Consider the following 19,631-nt stretch of genomic DNA (forward strand, 5'->3'; position numbering starts at 1 on the left):
CTCCTTGGCGACCCGTGCACGGTCTTCAGGAGGCTCTCCTCACCACTTTCCACCACTCCGTTCGTCAACTGTCACTTTGACAGCTGTTACTTTCTCCCCCACTCCTCGTCTGTCCACCAACCAAGTTCCACCTTTGTACCACCAGCCGTTCTCCTCCTGTCGCGATTTTAACACTTCTACAACGCTTCTTTTCCACCTAGTCCTCACCGCCACTCACCACTACCGACTCACTACGCTCTGAACGATTTTTATAGGATTTTTCCTAACCACACTTTCAAGACCTAACGAAACGCGTGTTTACTCTACGATTGCTAGCCATAGACTCAGTGGGTAGGGACACGATCAATTTAAGGGCTGAAGCCCGCCCCCCCACCTTTCGGTATTGGGCCGTTTCCCATTCCTCTCCACTATCTACCGAAACCCCTGTCAAGACAACCCATCCCATCTCCACGTCTCTTAAAAATCAGCGGGAAAGAACCTTTAATCATAACAAAACCCAACAATGGTAACAGCTTAACCTATTTACAACAACATTCTTAACCTAGATACTTAAAAACTAACACCTTATTTCGGCAATTGCCTCACATCAAGGGGGGCGAGAATGCCAGGCAACCCAGGCCGTCCGTGGCATCTCGACCCCCATACCTAACCTAATCCTTAACCTAACACCTTAATCTAAAGCGTCCACACCGCACAACTCCAGGTCGTCTATATCTTTCTTTTCCTTTTTCCTTATCTTGTCTTTCTTTCCACTCATTCTTACTCCTTTCTCACCATCGCCTCCGCCCAGTCCAACACCCTTTGCCAATTCCTCTTTTCAATTTCCCCCAATCTAGGGGGATAATGACCCACTTCCCTTTCTAAGTCTTCCCTAGCTCTAATCCTTCCCGGTAGGAGACAACGCAAGACCACGTGCTCCACCGTCTCTGCCTCAGCTCCACACTCACACCTCTCCCCCTCGTCTCCGCCAAGTCTGAACCTCCTCAGGTAGGCTCGAAAGTCTCCATGACCCGTAGCCACCTGGGTCAGCTCAAAGCTGGCATCGACTCCTTCTTTGTTTACATTATTCCACAGTCCAAAAAGCCATCTCCCCGTCGTTCCCCCTTCCCACTGCCTCTGCCACTCGCTCATTTCCCATTCTCTCCTCCATCTCCTAGCCACACTCTTTGACACCCCCTCTACAATCTGCTCCTCCATGTCCCGTCTTTGTAGCGTCTTACAATGTCTGTCCACCCGTCTTATTCCGTCCGTTGTCCTTGCCCTCCATTCTACTATAATTTTGATGCCCCTTTCCAAATTCCGCGCTATTTCTTTCTGTACTTCCCCTATCACCCACCATCTATTCTCATACTTCGTAATTTGCCTAATCATTTGTTCCGAATCNCCACAATCCAAAAAGCCATCTCCCCGTCGTTCCCCCTTCCCACTGCCTCTGCCACTCGCTCATTTCCCATTCTCTCCTCCATCTCCTAGCCACACTCTTTGACACCCCCTCTACAATCTGCTCCTCCATGTCCCGTCTTTGTAGCGTCTTACAATGTCTGTCCACCAGTCTTATTCCGTCAGTTGTCCTTGCCCGCCATTCTACTATAATTTTGATGCCCCTTTCCAAATTCCGCGCTATTTCTTTCTGTACTTCCCCTATCACCCACCATCTATTCTCATACTTCGTAATTTGCCTAATCATTTGTTCCGAATCCGAAAAAACCCTAACCACTTTTCTCCTCCCTCTCCTCCGAACCCCTTCTAATATCCCCTGCCAAATTGCCCACCCTTCCAACTCCATATGTCCCATTTCCGTAGCTAATTTCGCCCCTCCTACCTCTATCCCGTCATTCGCCGCCACCGCCCACGCGCAAACCTTGTTTCCTTCTTTAGCCGATGCATCCACCCACACTCTTACACTCTCCTCTTGTCCCTCCTGAGCTCCTCTTATCGCCGGGTGAGGCCTTTCCCCGACATTCATCCTCAATATCCTATCATTCCATCTCCTTCTCGTCTCAAACATTCCCCTTGCCTGAACCTCCAAAGGCACACAGCCCGCCAACACCGACAGAGCCGCTGTTGGCGCGGTTCTGTATGCCTTCGTGATGGCTCTCAGGAAGGGTCGCTCTATAGCCCTCAACTGCTTCTGAATTCTGGTGTCTTGCGCCCTTTCCCCCCATATCTCTGCCTCGTACAAGACCATCGGGGAAACTACCCGCTCGAAAATCGCCTTCAGGACCCGCCTGCCGCTACCCCACTACCCCACTTCCTTCTCCCGAGGGCAAGGAACTTACCCCCGAGATCCTGGACTCGCGCTCGCTTCTTCTTGACATGCTCCAGCCAAGCCATCTTCCTATCCACATGCACTCCTAAATATTTCACACTCGTTCCAATTTCGACCCTAAATCCCTCCATTCTCACCACGGGCTGCCTAATCTCCCCCCTAGCTGGAACAAACATAGCCTCAGTTTTGGCTACGCTGTATTCCAACCGGTTCACCCTGGCCCATTCCTTACATTCCTGCCAAACCTTCTCCCATTCGGCCTCCAGAGCCCTCACCGAACGACCCGATACCACCAATACCTGGTCGTCGGCGTAGGCCTGGACGTGAATCCCCCTTCCCCTAGCTCCTTCCATGCTACAAAACCATCCTTCCATGACAAGGAGCCATAGAATCGGACCCAGGCTGGATCCTTGCGGACAGCCCACTTCCGAATCCCACTCCCTGCCTTCCACGCACACTTTTCTGCCCTTCATAAACTCTTTTACCATTCTTACCAGTTCCTCAGCCACACCTTTGTTCCTTAAATTCCTTATCACGGATGGAGCCCAAGCCGACCCGAACGCGTTCCTGAGGTCCAAAGCAACGACAAGCGAATGTAATCCCTCCCGACGATTCTCAGCGAGTACCTTTACCAGCTCCCCGATGGCCATGACGCAATCCTTCTCCTTCCTAAAGCCGTACTGCATCCCGTCGAAATGCTGACCAGCCTACATGTGGTATGAGATCCTCGCCGCTACCAGCCTGTCGAGAACCTTCCCGACCTCCGGCAGTAGCGATATGGGCCTCATACCACCATCGTTCTTCGGGATCCAGACGACTTCTGCCCTCTTCCACACTCGAGGAAAGACTCCCTCCCTGAGACAATCGTCCAACATGTCCCTCCACGTGCCTCCCAGCGCCTCGAATACATGCCCCATGCACTCATTCGGGACGCCATCTTGACCGGGCGCCTTGTCTTTACTCATTCCTCCAATCACGCCCTCCACCTCCGTGAGGGTGACGGCAAAGTCGTCCTCCTTCCCATCCACCCGATCCTCCTCGTATTCCCTCCTCATCTCCCCGTGTTCCTCCTCATCATCCTCTAGCCTGTCATCGGGAAAATATTTCCTTACCAACTCCTTGTATGTCTCCTCTATTGTGCCCGTGTAACTCCCGTCTTCCCTCCTCATATTTCCTTTCACTTCTCTTTTCCCCCCCTTAACCCATCTTTTCCAAATGTCCCACACTCTATCCCCCATTTCCTCTAATTCCTCTTTCATAGCCTTCATCTTCACCTCCTTAATTTTGTGCTTATACGCGTTTCTTTTTAACAAATATTCCCTCCGCAGTCTGTCCCTGTCATCGTCATCGTCACTAATAATTTGGAATTCCTTTCTCGCCCTCCTTACTTCTCGTCTTTCGTGTGTCAGTTCGTCCGTCCACCAGTCTTTTTGTCTCCTCCTTCTTTTCTCTCTTTTACACATTTCCCTCCTACACGTCTCATGTACTGCACCCTCCAGAAGAGCACACCTTTCCTCCACTCCCAATCGCTGCTGGGCCGGCCCCCGCCCCTCCCAAATATCCCTTAACAAATTTTCAAAATTACCCCAATTTACTCCCTTCACCTCGTACCTCCATCTCCCTTTTCCTTTTGCGATTTTTCCAAATTCCACCCCGTATGAGATGTAACAATGGTCGCTCAAACTTTCCTCCTCTCTGTCGACAAATCTGTCCTTTACCTTCACCCCTTTAGTCAATACCAGATCCACCCAACTTCTCCCCCTGTTGGAAGAGAAGCTGGGAGGGTCATCCTGGGAATTCTCAATGTTCCATCCATGCATCATCGTCCATTCTAGAATTTCTTCTCCTCTTTCATCCGTCTCCGTTCCACCCCATGCCACATTCTTACCATTGAAATCCCCGGCCATCAGAATCCTCTCGCGTCTACTTTCGAGCCACCCCGACAAATCTCGGAATCTCGACTGAGCATTCCGAGCGTCAGGGGGCTCGTCATAGACGTTCACTAACAGCATGTCCCCATCTCTTCCTACCCCCTCTAGAACAACCACCATCACATTCTCATAACTAATTTCCCTCCTCATCCACGCCCTTCCCACTCCCTGTCTTATCAGAGTGATAACTTTTGCCCGATCCCCAATTCTAAACGTATCATATCCGAAAAACCCTGTAAAATTTTGATACGGTTCCTGAATCATTATCACATCTGGTATTTCACTTTTAATTTTGTCCTGCAACAACATGGTTGCGGCTTTCCCCTTTCCTAAATTTATTTGTAAAATTTTAACATCCATAACCTATTTTTGATCGCGATTTTGCCAAATGTACCTTCATGGCCGGGCAGTCACTGTCCCTCGCGCTATGCTCCCGATTCTTGCCGAACATTTTATAACAATTGATGCATTTTTTATTATTTTGCCCACAATTTTGTCCATCATGTCCTCCCCCGCACCTGTGACACACCTCGGCCGCCCTACAATGTTTTGCTATATGGCCAAACCTGCAGCAGCGATAACACATCGCCAACCCCAGGTACTCCTCCACATAGTGCAGCACACTGTCTATATCTACTTTTCCCCTTTTAACTATAATTTGGAGTTCTCTATACTCGTTTTCAAAACTATGTTCTCTTTCCAATTGTTCCTGCAAGCCACTCTTTTTAATACTTTTAAGTCCCCCCTTTCCACATTCACACTACCCTCAAATCCTCTTAGTAATTTTTCTGTTAGTTCCTGGTCGGTCAGTCCCTTCTCCACTCCCGATACCATCAGCAACGGCTCCGATCGTCTGCTCTCTCTTACCTCTACCTGCTGCATCTTTTCCAGTGTTTCTTTAATTTTGCCCTTTTGCTCTAAATACCTTGGTATAATAACTACTTTCCCATCTCTTATCTTTCTTACCCCCTGCGGAGCCCCCCCAATATCCTTTACGGATACCTGCTTGGCAAGGGCCTCCGCAAGCTTCCTAGCATCACTCTCCTCCTTGCTTGAGACGATCAGAGCCGTCTCCGTGGCCTTCTTTTGGGGCGGCGTTTTCCACCCTTCCTCTCCTACTACTACTACTCTTCCCTCAATCCTTTCTCTTGTCGTTCCCTTACTAGCCTCCGCATAAGTCTTACGTCGCCTCCTCACCGGTCTTTCTTTCCATTCTTCCGTGTCGCTATCCTCCGTCATTACCCCCCTTGACTTTTCCTTCCTTCTCACATTCACTCTCTTTTCACTCATCCGCCCTACATCTTGAATTTCCTTTCCTTCATTTTTTGTGTGCAATTTCTTTTCCAATTTAACTTGATTCCGCAAAATATTTATGATCTGGTTCTGAATTTTATAAACCGCATCCCTGACTGTAATTTGGTCCCCCCTCGTGAACGTAATTTTGCCCCCGTTTTCTTTTCCCGTCGCTTCCATAATTCTCTCCAACTCCTTCTGTACTGCCTCCGTTCCATCTTCCTCTTGTTCGCATATTCTTATTTTCTTTTCTTCGCGCTCCTGCCGTTTTTGTTCCTCCATCTTTCTTTCCATTTCCCTCTGCCTCTCACTGTGCCTCCTAGTTGTTTCCTCCTCGATTCTCTTCTTTATTCCAGCTTCCACTCTTACTCTTTCATCTTCTGCACTCTTTCTCGGTATTTCCTCTTCTTCTCCCATCTTCATGCTCTTACGCCTGATCCTTGCCGGTTCCTCGGAGGATTCGTCCCGATCTTCTTCTCTTTCCTTTCTTTCTTTTCCTCCTCTCTTCCCCAATTTCACCGTCAAATCTCTCGTACCCCTTCCCGCTTCATCCGTAGACATCATTTCCGTCGATTTGTAATTCTCGCCGCTACTTGAATTTCCACTACTACTCCCCATGATTTTCCGCGACAATGTCAATTTTGACATCTGTCAATATGACAGATGATAAAAAATAAACTCCCTAAACACACTCCCCAAATTTCAGTCCAATTGCCCTATGAATACCCAAGTTATCCCCAAAATTTCGATATTTTTGACAGCTGTCAAAAACTCACCCCCTCAAAATTTTCTCCCCTTTCCCAATTACTACCTCCCGCTCATACTTCTCAAAAATTTCCGACCGTTTCCAAAAAATCTCCAAATTTCAACAATCTTTGACAGCTGCCAAAAATTGGTATGCCTAAAATGTCGAGAACTGTCCAATTTCTAACTCCCCAATGCCTAAATTTGCAAATTTCGCCGTATACCCCCTAAATGTCAGTGTGACAGCTGTCACCTAGACAGTTCTCTGTTTGTTGTCTCTTATCCCCTCTTGGCCGCACCGAAATGTTAAAATTGTTAAATTTACCTTTTTTCCAAATATTTCTAATTTTGCCCCCTTTTTTCTCCGCCACTGGCTCCTTACCTCCGCAGACCCTCTCTTCACCTTCTCCTCACCAGGACGAATCCTCAGACACCCCCCTCGACCTCCTCTGTGGGGCCCTCAGCGCTCCGGTACTCTCGTACTCCTCCCCAATAGGGCTGTGCCCCTTTTCTCACTTTGTACGATAATATATTCATAAACACAACCTCACTTTACACAGCGCGACTTAAACGTGTTTTCTATTCAACCTTTGATCATAGAATAGTGGGTAGGGACACGATTGGATGGGCCGAGACCCGACCTGCCCACCTTGCGGTATGAGGCCATAGTGGGTAGGGACATGACAGTTTGTGGGCCCTTCGCCCAGCCTTCCTACCTTTCGGCCTGCAGGCTCCTCTTTTCCCTTCTCAAACCTCCCATCTAACGAAACCACTCTCAAGGGAACCCACCACCTTCCGCACTCCTAAAATTAGCGGGGCTTTCCCTTTTTTATTTATTCAACATTATTATCTACATTTACTACTCTAATTTCCTTAACTAACTTATCTATTTGATCTCTTATAACTACTATTTACATCTCTGTTCTTATCTATTTACATCCTCTCATCTCCTCTGTCCACTTCCGGCACCACTTCCTCCCATCTATTCAACGCCTCTATATAATCTGCCGTCCTCTGCAGTTCCAGAGGCGGACACTCTCCATGCTCTTCTCTAAATCTTTCTCTCTCCCTCACGCAAACTTCCCTTTCACACTCTCTTACTATATGTTCTGCACTCTCATCCCCTCTTCCACACTCACACTCCACCCCTCCCTGTCTTCTTCCGAACCTCCTCAGGCTGACCGCGAAGTTCCCGTGTCCAGTTAACATCTGAGTCAACCTATGACCCGTTCGGATCCCCTCCCGGTCAACCCGAGGAAGCCACTCATGCGTCCATCTTCCCGTCACCCCTCTATCCCACTCTTCCTGCCACCTTCTCATCTCCTCCCTCATTATCCACTCTCTCTTGTCCTTCTTCCTCACTATGTTCCTTTCCTCTCTATCGTGCACCATTCTAATATCCCTTCTCACTCTCTCCTCCACCTTCCTATTTCCTCTACTTTTCCTTCTCTGCCACTCTACTACCGTCCTCACTCCCATTCCCAAACTTTCTACCAACTCTTTCTGTATCTCGTTCACCCCTTTCCTTCGAGGCAAAAAACTTTCGATCATTCTCACTGTCTCCTTCGAGTCCGTGTATACTCTCACTTCTTCATTCTCTCCCGCCATTTCTCTTCCCCATCTCACTTCTTCCTTCACCGCCAATTCCTACAATTCACTCACACCCACATTCCCACTCACCACTCTCACCCTATCCAGCCATTCTCCCCCTCTCAATGTTACGCAACCATACCCCTTCCTTTCCTCATCTCTCATCACTCCGTCTACCCATATCCTCAAAATTCTCCCTTCACCGACCTGTCCGCCCCCTTCCATCCGCCATCCTCTGAAGGCCGGATGTGGTCTGTCTCCCAATATCACTCTCTCTGCTTCCATTCGTTCTCTCCACACCCTCTCGCTCTCATACCTCGTCCCCGCCCTAATTTCCAACGGTACACACCCCGTCAGCACGCACAACGCCGCCGTGGGCGCAGTAGCATACGCCGAGGTGATGGCTCTCAGAAATGGCCTTTCTGTTGCCCTCAACTGCTTCTTTATTCTACTATCATTCGCTTTCACTCCCCATACACTTACTCCGTATAACACCATCGCACACACTGCCTTCTCATACAACGTTCTCATCACATTCCATTTCTTCCCCCACTTCCTCCTTGCCAATCCTATAAACTTACCTCCCATTCCACTTGCCTTCCTTCTCACCTCTTTCACGTGATCTATCCACAGTCTCCTTCTATCTATCACAATTCCCAAATATTTTACTTTCTCTTTATTCTCTAACCTCAGTTCCCTCATTCTTACCACCGGTTCTCTCACATTTTCCCTCGCTCCGACAAACATCACCTCCGTTTTCTCCTTATTATACTTTAACTTATTCTCCTCCGCCCATTCTTCACATTCTCTCCATACGTTCTCCCATTCCCTTTCCACTCTTCTCACAGACGTACCCGACACCACAATTATCTGGTCGTCGGCGTACGCCTGTGCCGTCACTCCCCTTTCTCTCACTCTCCTCATACTGCCAAACCAATCCTCCATTACCATCAGCCACAGTATCGGGCCAAGGCTCGACCCCTGTGGACATCCCTTCTCCATCACCCACTCACTCCCCTCTACTTCTATCTCTCTCTCTTCCAAAAAACTTCTCACCATTCTCATCATGCTCACCTCACATCCACTCCTTCTCATACTCTCCACCACTGCCGGCCCCCACGCCGTTCCGAAGGCGTTCGCAAGGTCCAGAGCCACGACGAGAGAGTGCAATCCCCTCTCTATTCCGCTCCAGATCCCCCACGATCGCCTCCACCGCCGCAGTGGTGTCTCTACCGCTCCTGAATCCATACTGCCTTTCTGCAAACATACTCTCACTCTCCATATAGTGGGCCAATCTCCCCGCCAATATCCTGTCCAGCACCTTCCCAAGTGCTGGTAGCAGCAAGATCGGCCTCACTCCTCCACTCCCTTTCGGTACCCACACCACATTTGCTCTCTTCCACACCGTCGGAAATATCCCTCTCTCCACACATTCATGCAGCAATTCACACCACCATTCCCCAACCTCTTCCTCTATCCATTCCATGCACTCGTTTGGCACTCCGTCCTCGCTCGTGGCTTTCTTCTTTTTCATCGTTCTCACAACTCCCCTCAACTCACCTCTCGTTATTCTTATCATTCTTCCTTCCTCATCCACTCTCACATCTTTCAAATCTCCGCACCTTTGCCTTATTGCAGCCTGGTGTTCCGTGTCCTCCCCCGCCACATCCGGCGGGAAGTACTTTCTCACCGGGCATGCAGCTGTCTCCTCTTTGTTCCTCGTATGTTCTCCGTCTTCCTTCACCACATTGTATCTTTCCAAACAAACTCTCCCCCCTTTCACCCATCTATGCAACACTTTCCACGGATCATGAGAGAGCTCTTCCAATTCCTCCTCCATGTTTTTACTCTTCGCTTCCTTAATTTCATTTTTATATTCTCTCCTCTTTTGCCTGTACCTCTCCTTCCTTTCCTTTCTCTTATGATCCCTTCCTTCCTGATACTCCCTTCTCCTCCTCGCAGTCTCTCTTTTCAAACTTTCCAATCGTTCATTCCACCATTCCCCTTCCATCTCTACCCTTCTCTTCACTCTCAAAACTCTCTTACACACCTTCTGACATACCTTCTGAAACCGCACCGCCTTCTCCACATCCTCTCCATCAACTCTCTCCCCTTCAGTCCAACTCTCTCTCAGCTTTGTCTTAAATTTTTCCCTGTCCCCCTCTGCCACCACATACCTCTTCTTTCTTTCTCTCTTTATCTTCGCGATTTTTACGACATAACTCACATATCTATGATCACTTAAAGTCTCATCTTGTTCCACTTCCCTTTCTAGCACCCTTATTTCCTTTGCCATCACCAAGTCGAGCCATCCCTGCGCCCTCACCGTCCAGAAACTGGGCGGGTCCTCCGGTTCATTTTCCACCACAAACCCATTCATTATTGCCCATTCTTCTACATACATACCTCTTTCACTCGTTACTTCCCCTCCCCATATCACATTTTTCGCATTCATATCTCCCCCTATCACTACTCTTCCTCTCACACTCAACCATTGATCCGCATATCTTTCAAACTTACTCTCTCTCTCCCCCCCTCTCTCCGGTTCATCATATATATTGATGAATGTTACACCTTCTTCCCCTTCCAAATTCACAACAACCACATTCTCATTACACATCTCTCTATACGCCAGCACTCTCTCCCATTTCACACTCACCAAGGTCACCACTTTATTCTCTCCCTCTCCATGCTTCCTATATCCCTGCGGAGCCGCATACCTATGATACGGCTCCTGTATCATTACCACCTTTTCGCTCCTTATCTTTTCGTTCATTAAAATTCCCGCTTCTTTACCCCTTCCCATGTTGAACTGTAATACCTTAACCCTTAACATCGTAACTAGTATGCTTCCTCATTATGTCCAAGTTCACTCTGTAAGCCGGACAGGTCGGATCCCTCGCACTATGTTCTTCACTTCTTCTAAACATCCTCTTACAATTTACACATTCTCTTCTTTCATTCCTACATTCCCTCCTCTCGTGTTCTCCCCCGCATTCAAAACAAGTTAATCTTTCCTTGCACACCCGCGTCATGTGCCCAAACTGGCAACATTTGAAGCACATGGCCGTGCCCACATATTCTTCAACAAAAAGCATTTCACCCATCACACTTATCCTTTCTCTTCTCACCAGTGCCTTGAACCCTCTCGCCGGAAGTTGGATAATCCAATTCCTCCTCCACGGGTTCCGGCACTGGTACTTTCTCACCACTCTCACACTATTTCTTACTATTCTTACATCTTCATTTTCCCCCACTGCCTCTAACAATTCCTCCTCTTCCACGCTTATTGGGACCCCAGATATCATTATCATTGGGTCCCTCAATTTCGTCTCTTTCACATCCATCCCACTCATTCTTCTCATTTGTTCCTTCAATCTCTCCTTTTGCCCTTCATCTTTTGCTACTATACATACTTTCCCTTCTCTCATGATTCTCACCGCCTTTGGAGCTCCTCCATTCTGTTTCATATCCACACTTTTTGCCAACTGTTCAGCTAACTTTCTCCCATCCGTCACATTCGCCCTAGAAACAACCATCTCCAGACTCTTTGGAGGGGTGGTCCATCCTTCTCCTCCCCCAAACGTCATGCCATTCTGCCCTCCACCTCTTACACTTCCCATTCTTCCTCTCATTCCTCTTCCTCTCCCTCTCATACCCCTTCTTGCTACCTGTGCAAACGTTGCCTCACCATCTTCACTCTCACTATCTGTCTCTCTTACTTCCTCATTCCTATTCACATTCCTCTCATTTATACTTTCACTCTCCCTTTCTCTCTCCTGTCTCACCTCTGGTTCCGCTTCTCTTTGCACCACCACGTTTCTGTCTCTTACTCCTCCCGCCAGTCCTTCACTTCTCCGTTCCATCTGTTTTACGCTCCTCACTGCTCCTTCGCCTACCGGCTCTGGTTGTCTCTCTCTTCTCGTCGCTCCTTCACCCACTAATTCTAATTGTCTCCTCCGGGTTTCTCTTCTTTCCGTTTCCGCTTCCATTTCTAACTTCCTACACTTTTCTTCCCATCTCTTCACCTCCTCCATATTTCGATCTGCTTCACCAGAAATCCCATACACGCTCCTTCTATACCAACCAACGCCATCTTAACCGTTGCTTGATCTCCCCTGTTGAATTGTAATTTATTACCGGACTCTTTATTGATAGCTCCCATAGCCACTTCTACATATCTTCTTACTTCCTCCATGTTCTCTCTTATCGTGTTCGCACCTTTTTCTCTAGCTACTCTCTCCTCTCGTTCTTCTGCTACTTCTTCTACCTCTTCTTCTTCTCTACTTTCTTTGTCTTTCTTCTCTTTCTGTTCTCGTCTTCTCTCTTCCCTTGCCCTTTTCTTCATTGCCTCTTCTCTCAATTCTTCCTCTTCTTTCAGCTTTTTCTTTTTTCTTTTCTTCTTCATTATTCTTTTTAATCCAATCTTCCTTCATCCTTCTTTCTTTCTCTCCTTCTTCTTTCTCGATTGATGAATCTTTCCCACTTGCTGAATCTTTTTCCTCTTCTTGATCTTCAAACTCTTTAGATTGTGTACTCTCTTTCCAAAATTTCCCAGCAATCAATTCCTCTATCTCTTCCTGCTCTTCTCTTTCTACACCACCTCTCTTACTCTTTCTACCATTCATCTTTTTTACTTTTCCACCTTACACTTTGTTCTTTATTATAGTCTGCCTTTTGCACTTTGTTTCTTTCGTCTTTTCCTATTCGCTATTCGAAACCTTGTCGAAAATTTTAACATAAAAAAGCCGCTGTCGGCCCTGGGACCCAAACGGCTATCTCGTTTTATTTTGCACTTTAGTTCTCGCTTATTGTCTATCTCTTTCTATCCCCTCTATCGTCACGTTTCCACTACTTTCACCTTCCACTTCCACTACTTGCCCACTTCCACCACCTCTCAACTTAACCACGCCCACTCTCCAATCACCTTCGCCTTTACTCTCACTTTTACACGCACTTTATAGACACGTCTACATTCACAGCTCTTGCAAGCACGTCTGTCCTCTTCAACGTCCAGACTGCGACTCTGGGTAGGGACACGATTGGATGGGCCGAGACCCGACCTGCCCACTTTGCGGTATGAGGCCATCTCACGTCCGACGTTACCCACCATCAGGCGAAAACACCGACAAGGAGAACGCCATCCCAATTCCACTTCACCAAAAATCAGCGGGGTACCCAACTTAACCTAATACAATTTTTTAATTTACACAATTCCTTATTCTACAACCTAACCTAATCCTTATAGCTAAACAATCTAAGATCGTCTTTTTTGATATTCACTGAAATTTTGATTAATCCCCAACTAAATCATTTGCCCAATCCAAAACGATTCCCCAATTTTGCCCCGTTATCTCCCCCAGCCTAGGAGGGTAATGGCCGAGTTCCCTCTCTATAGACTCCCTCGTCTGTCTCCTCCTCTGCAGCCCGCAGCGGAGGACCACATGCCTCACGTCCTCTCTTCCTTCGCCGCATTCGCATCCTTCATCCACTCCCGGTTCTAGGCGAAACCGACCCAGGTAGCCCGGAAATTTCCATGTCCGGTAGCCACCTGAGTCAGCGCCGCACTAGCCTCGCATCCGCTCCTATTCACGTTCTCCCACAACTCATGCAACCACCTACCCGTATTACCCCCATTCCAGACATCCTGCCACGCTCTCATCTCTCTTTCGCTCTTCCACTTATTCAAAAATCCCTTGCTCACACCTTCCACTCTTTCCTCCCCTCCGTCCTGCTCCCTCCCTATCCGTCTGCACTCCCTGTCCACCGTCCTTATTCCGTCCGTCCGTCTGCTTCTCCACCCCACTGTAATTTTGATTCCGTCCGTCCGTCCGTTCGCGATATGTCTTTGAATTTCGTTGATTACCCACCACCTATTTCCAAATTTAGTCGTCTGTTCGCAAGTCTGTCTGGAATCCGTGAAAACCCTCACACACCTGCTTTCCCCTATCCTGCGCAGCCCCTGTTCGATACCCCGCAAAACCGCCCATCCTTCCAACTCGTTACTAGTAATTTCGAACCCCCTTTTTCCAAACGCCCTTCGACCGCCACCATCCACGCATACACTTTCACTCCATTCCCTTTCGCAGACGCATCCACCCACACATTCACGCCGTCTCCATCCACTTCCTCTTCACTCCAAATCCATCCTCTCACGGCCGGGTGAGGTCTCTCCCCCGCTTCCACCCTTCTCACATGCGCTCCCCATTCTCTCACACTTTCATACTTGGCCCTAACCCGGACCTCCAGAGGCACACACCCCGCTAGCACGGCCAAGGCCGCGGTCGGCGCGGTCCTGTATGCCTTCGTGATGGCCCTGAGATAGGGCCTCTCGATCGCCCTGAGTTGTTTAACAACTCTCGAGTTGCCCGCTCTTTCACCCCAAATCTCCGCTCCGTACAGCACCATCGGGCAGATCATCCGCTCATAGATAGCCTTAAGCACTCTCCTGCTGTTGCCCCACTTTCTCCTCCCGAGAGCAAAAAATTTGCCCCCGAAATCCTGAATTCGCGCTCTAATCATTTTAACATGGTCCAGCCAGATCCTCTTTCGGTCCACTCTCACACCCAAGTATTTGATACTTGCACTCACGCCCACTCGCACATCGTCCAGCCTCACCACCGATTCCCTGATTTCACCACGAGCCGGGACAAACATGACCTCCGTTTTGGCCACGTTATATCCCAGCTTGTTCTCTTCCGCCCACTCCTTGCACTCCTCCCATACTCTCCTCCACTCGTTCTCCAGGCTCCTGACCGAACGGTCAGATATCACGACTATCTGGTCGTCCGCGTAAGCCAGCACATGCACACCTCTCTCCCTCGCTTCTCCCATCTTTCTGAACCATCCTTCCATTACCATTAACCACAACACCGGGCCTAGGCTCGACCCCTGAGGGCAGCCGACCTCGGTGTCCCACTCTCTCCCATCCACGCAAACCTTTCTCTCCCTCATGAAACTTTTCACCATTCGCACAAAATCCTCATTCAAACCCTTTGCCCTCATCACCCCGATCACAGCTGGCGCCCATGCCGACCCGAACGCGTTTCTGAGATCGAGGGCGACAACCATCGAGTGCAGACCGCTCTCTCTATTTACCCGGATGATTCGCAACAACTCCCCGATGGCCTGCATCGTGTCTCTTCCACTCCTAAAGCCGTGCTGTCTGCTGTCGAACCTGTCCATGCTCTCCATGAAGTGCGAGATTCTCGCAGCCACCAGACGATCGAGAACTTTCCCGACAGCCGGCAGCAACGAGATTGGCCTCACACTTCCCCCACTCTTCGGCAGCCAGACAACTTTCGCTCTCTTCCACACTCTGGGGAAGACTCTCATGCACTTCTCCACAATCACTGTCCACGAGTCACCCAGAGCTTTACTTACGTGCTTCATGCATTCATTCGGTATCCCATCCAAACCCGGCGCTTTCTTAACACTCATTCCATCAATCGCTCCCTCCAATTCACACCTGGTGACAGCGAAATCCTCCTCCCTCTCCCGATCTTCCAAATACTCCCTCCTCATTTCTCTATGTCCCTCGCTCTCCCCCTCCTCGCTATCTATCGGAAAATATTTCCGGACCAGTTCCGCCTGCGTCTCCTCCAGAGACCCCGTATAGGTCCCGTCTTCCCTTCTCATGTTGCCTTCTACCCCTTTCCTGCCCCCCTTAATCCATCTCTTGCAAATCTCCCACACCTTATGCTTTCTAATTCCCTGTCCAAATTACTAAATTTTGCCTCCTTGATACTTTTCTTGTACTCATTCCTGATTTCGACATCTGTTCCTAAAAGTTTCCCTATCATCCCCCCTAGCCCCCTGAAAATCCCTCCTTGCCCTCCTAACTCTCCTTATTTCCCTCTCTAACTCGTCCGTCCACCAATCTCTCTCAATCCTACGCCTTCCTTTCCTTTTCCTCAAAGCCGCTCTGCAAGCTTCCTCGCACACTCGCTGGAGGAGCTCAACCTGCAGTCCGCGCCCAGGCGCCCCAGACCCGACTCCTCTCGCCCATCTCTCGTCCACTTCCCTTTCGAACCTTGCCCAATCAGCTCCATTCGCCTCGTATCTTTCTCTCCTCCGCGCACTCCTCCTTACATCCACATCCAGCTCAAAACTGACATACCGATGATCGCTCAGCGAATCATCCCATTCATCCATCGTCCTCCCATACACTCTTACCTCCTTGCTCAGCACGAGATCCACCCAGCTGACACCCTTGTTGGAGTAAAAGCTGGGAGGATCTCCCGGTTCATTCTCCACCCTCCATCCATGCATCACCGTCCATTCGTGAATTTCTTCACCTCTCGCATCCGTCACCTCACCACCCCACATTACATTCTTGGCATTGAAATCCCCGGCCACAATCATCCGTTCCCTTCTACTCTGAAACCACCCCGACGCCTCACGAAACTTCGAGTTCGTGTTCCTAGCGTCGGGGGGCTCGTCATACACATTCGTTACCAGGACGCTCCTTTCACCCCTCACTTCCACCTCGACCACCACCATCTGCCCTGTACACGTCATACCCCAAAAGTCCCTTGAAATTTTCGTATGGTTCCTGAATTAGTATAATATCCAAACTTTCAATTTTGATTTTCCGAAATAGTAACACCATGGCTTCCCTGCCTCTACCCAAATTGACCTGAAGAATTTTAATTTTGCCCATTACTACAATAATTTATAAATTTTCGCGATTTTACTAGAATTTTCTCCAGCGCTGGGCAGGTGGGATCTCTAGCGCTATGCGCGACCACCCTCCTCTGTTCCCTCCAGCAGCTTATGCATTTCAATTCCTTGCTCCTGCACTCCCTGGAGTCGTGCTCCCCCATACATCTACAACACACCTCTTTCTCTCTACATGCTTTCATGACATGACCGGGTCTGCAGCACCTATAGCACAGCGGCAGTCCCAGGTACTCCTCCGCGAAAAGAAGCTCGCAGCCCATCTCAACCTTCCCTCTCTTAACTACGTCCTTGAATGCCTTTGCGCCCAATCTCAGTATCACATTCTCTTTCCACGGATTCCGACACGTCACTCTTCGTACTATTCTCAAACTGTCCTCGTCAGTCTTCGTCCAATTTTCAAATCCCCTCACCAAGTACGTCTTGAAAGTCTCGTCCGTCAGTCCTTTCTCCACCCCCGACACTATGATCATGGGCTCCCTACTCTGACGCTCTCTCACTTCCACACCTTCCATCCTACTCAAACCTTGTTCTATCCTCTCTTTTTGCTCTTTGTCCTTCGGCACTATTACCACCCTTCCGTCTCTGATTATTTTTACGCCTTGCGGCGTACCTCCTATATCTTTTACCTTTATGTTCTTTGCCAAACTCTCGGCTAACCTCCTCGCATCCTTCTCCTTCGCACTACTAACCAAGATCGCGCCCTGTCGTTCCTTTCGTGCCGAAGGTGGAGTGACCCAACCCTCGTCTCCTGTCACCACTACCCTTCCCTCTACTCTATTCCCCCCTTTTACTCCACCATTCGCTCCTCTCTCATTCACCCCTCCACTCACCTGGGCATATGACCTCCGCTGCTGCCTTTCCCTTCTCATCCGCATCTCATGCCACTCGCTTTCTGTCGTCTCCGTCTTCTCGGCCATCCTCTCCCTAGGCGTTCGTTTCTTCGCTGTCTGTCCTTCCTTCCCCTCCATCTCCGTTATCTCCTTCTCCTTCTGCAAATCACGCACCTGCTCCCTCAACTTGCTGCATTCTTTTTCCATTTCTAATTGTTGGTAAACCAGCTCGACCACCTCCTCCTCCACGTCAAACAACGCATCCTTCGCCGCAATCTGGTCACCTCTGCTCAAACTGATCTTACCACCACTCTCTTTCGAAATCGCATCCACTCTCAAGCCTCGCTTCACCTTCCGTACTCGGTCACCAAACTCCTTTTCGTTGTCTTTGTCCACAGCCGTTGCAATCTGACTCTTCGATCTATCATCCTCTTTCAAACCTCTTCTCGCCAACTCGACTCTGGTCTTCTCTTCCCTCTCCTTCTTCTTACCGAGAACCTCTTCTCCACCTTGCGCCTCGCTGCTTCTACGCAGCTTGCTCTTTGCACCACTCCTACCGTCTCCTTCTCTATCGTCCTCACTACCGCTCGGTGCTCCGCTGACTTTCCTCTTCCTCAACATCACTCTCGCATCCTTCATCACTATCTCCTCCGCACTCATCATCTCCTCTTCCTCCTCCGACATATCTAAGGCGCTCTCACCTTCCACATTCATCTTCCTCCTCTCGCCTGTTCGCGTGCTCCCAGCACCCTCTGCCGTACTTCCCTGCGCTTTTCTGTCGAAATGTCAAAAGTGACAGCTACTCTAAAAACACTTTTCCGACTCCTCTCGTCCTCCTGGATCACCTCCACCTACTCTCGTCGCTCTCCGGTTTCAATCTCCCACCTTGACAGATGTCACCAAAAAACGCCTCTCGCGAGACCCCTTGACAGCTGTCACTCTGACAGCTGCCGTCTGATGTCTGACAGTTGATACCTGTCAACTGTCAGGTGGTTGCTAGGGGTTGGCGACACCTGCCTATCCAAATCCGGTCCCTCCTTGCAACTGTCAGAGTGACAGTTACCCCCTCCAAACTCCTTGCCTACCCCTGCACGGTCTTCAGGAGGCTCTCCTAACCACTTTCCACCACTCCGTCCGCCAACTGTCACTTTGACAGCTGTCACTTCTTCCCCCACTCCTCGTCTGTCCACCAACCAAGTGTGACTGTACCACCAGCCGTTCTCCTCCTGTCGCGATTTTAACACTTCTTCTACAAACACTTCTTCTCCACCTAGTCCTCACCGCCACACACCACTACCGACTCACTACACAGTCCTCCGCTCCTCCGGTGCTATGCCCCAACAGGCCTTCGACCTCCGAACAAATATTTAGAATAATTTAGTGAATTTTCTAACCCTACTTTTAGCAGCTCTCGATGTACGTGTTCACGTCGCGAATGCTAACCATAGACTAGTGAGTAGGGACATTGATCGTTTAGGAGTCTTCTCGGCCTACCCACCTCTCGGTCTCAGGCCCGCACAAGTGTCTTGACACCCCCCATCGTGCGAAAACACCACCAAGGGAACACCATCCCATCTCCACACTCCTAAAAATTAGCGGCGAACCAACCCTTTCTTTATTCCACTTAAGACATAATTTACACTATTTACAAATTTCTTTTTCATCGTATTGCTTAATACTATTACTACTAACTATGTAAATTAACATGCTTTTCCCTAAGACATTTCTATGTATATCTCCTCGGTCTATCTCGGGGACGATCGACTCGCCCCAAGCATTAAGATCGTCAACCACCGAACCGACCACCGCCATATCCAGCGGCCGGATTCTTCCGTATTTATTTACAAATTTTTCCCTTTCCCTGACGCATCTGTCCATCATACATTCATTGACTAGATGTGCCGCGTCCTCAATACCCTCGCCACACTCACACTCATTTCCACTGATTCTGAGTCCGAATCTCCTCAGGCTGGTCGCAAAGTTCCCATGACCTGTAATCAACTGCGTCGCTTTATGACCACATGGGATACCCTCACGGCCAACACGGGGGATCCACCCATACGTCCATCTACCTTTGTCATTCTCATCCCAATCCATCTGCCACAATCTTAATTCCTCACCATACATCGATTCCCTTTTATCTTTCTTTCTCTCTATATTCATTCTCTCTATAACATTTCCATTTATTATTGCTCTGTTAGCCCACTCTTCAGCTTTCTTATTTCCGGGAAGTCCCCTTCTTTGCCATTTGACAACAGTTTTAATTCCCATGCTTGAATTTTCTATAATTTC

At 49.0% G+C, this 19,631-nt stretch overlaps 2 protein-coding genes across 2 annotated transcripts; both read right to left on the reverse strand.

The window, feature by feature from the left end:
• Positions 1–4,851: 4,851 nt before the first annotated feature.
• Positions 4,852–6,111, reverse strand: LOC108916419 (trichohyalin-like). Its single transcript, XM_018722668.1, has one exon. It carries the CDS (start codon positions 6,109–6,111, stop codon positions 4,852–4,854), a length of 1,260 nt encoding a protein of 419 aa, XP_018578184.1.
• A 1,059-nt stretch (positions 6,112–7,170) lies between these two features.
• LOC108916420 lies at positions 7,171–8,892 on the reverse strand. The gene is made up of 2 exons (XM_018722669.1): positions 7,927–8,892; positions 7,171–7,884 (listed from the first exon to the last, which is right to left on the reverse strand). Exons 1-2 carry the CDS (start codon positions 8,890–8,892, stop codon positions 7,171–7,173), a joined length of 1,680 nt encoding a protein of 559 aa, XP_018578185.1.
• Positions 8,893–19,631: the final 10,739 nt, after the last annotated feature.

This window comes from Anoplophora glabripennis, unplaced genomic scaffold, assembly GCF_000390285.2.
Source record: "Anoplophora glabripennis isolate ALB-LARVAE unplaced genomic scaffold, Agla_2.0 scaffold2107, whole genome shotgun sequence".
NCBI lineage: Eukaryota > Metazoa > Arthropoda > Insecta > Coleoptera > Cerambycidae > Anoplophora > Anoplophora glabripennis.

What these genes read in the sequence shown, in the direction of transcription:
- LOC108916419 (XM_018722668.1), bottom strand. Translation starts at nt 6,111, where the DNA reads ATGGGGAGTAGTAGTGGAAATTCAAGTAGCGGCGAGAATTACAAATCG.
- LOC108916420 (XM_018722669.1), bottom strand. Translation starts at nt 8,892, where the DNA reads ATGAGAATGGTGAGAAGTTTTTTGGAAGAGAGAGAGATAGAAGTAGAG. An exon ending in GGGGAGAATGGCTGGATAGG is followed by an intron (nt 7,885 to 7,926) that starts GTGAGAGTGGTG and finishes AGTGAATTGTAG; the next exon opens with GAATTGGCGGTGAAGGAAGA.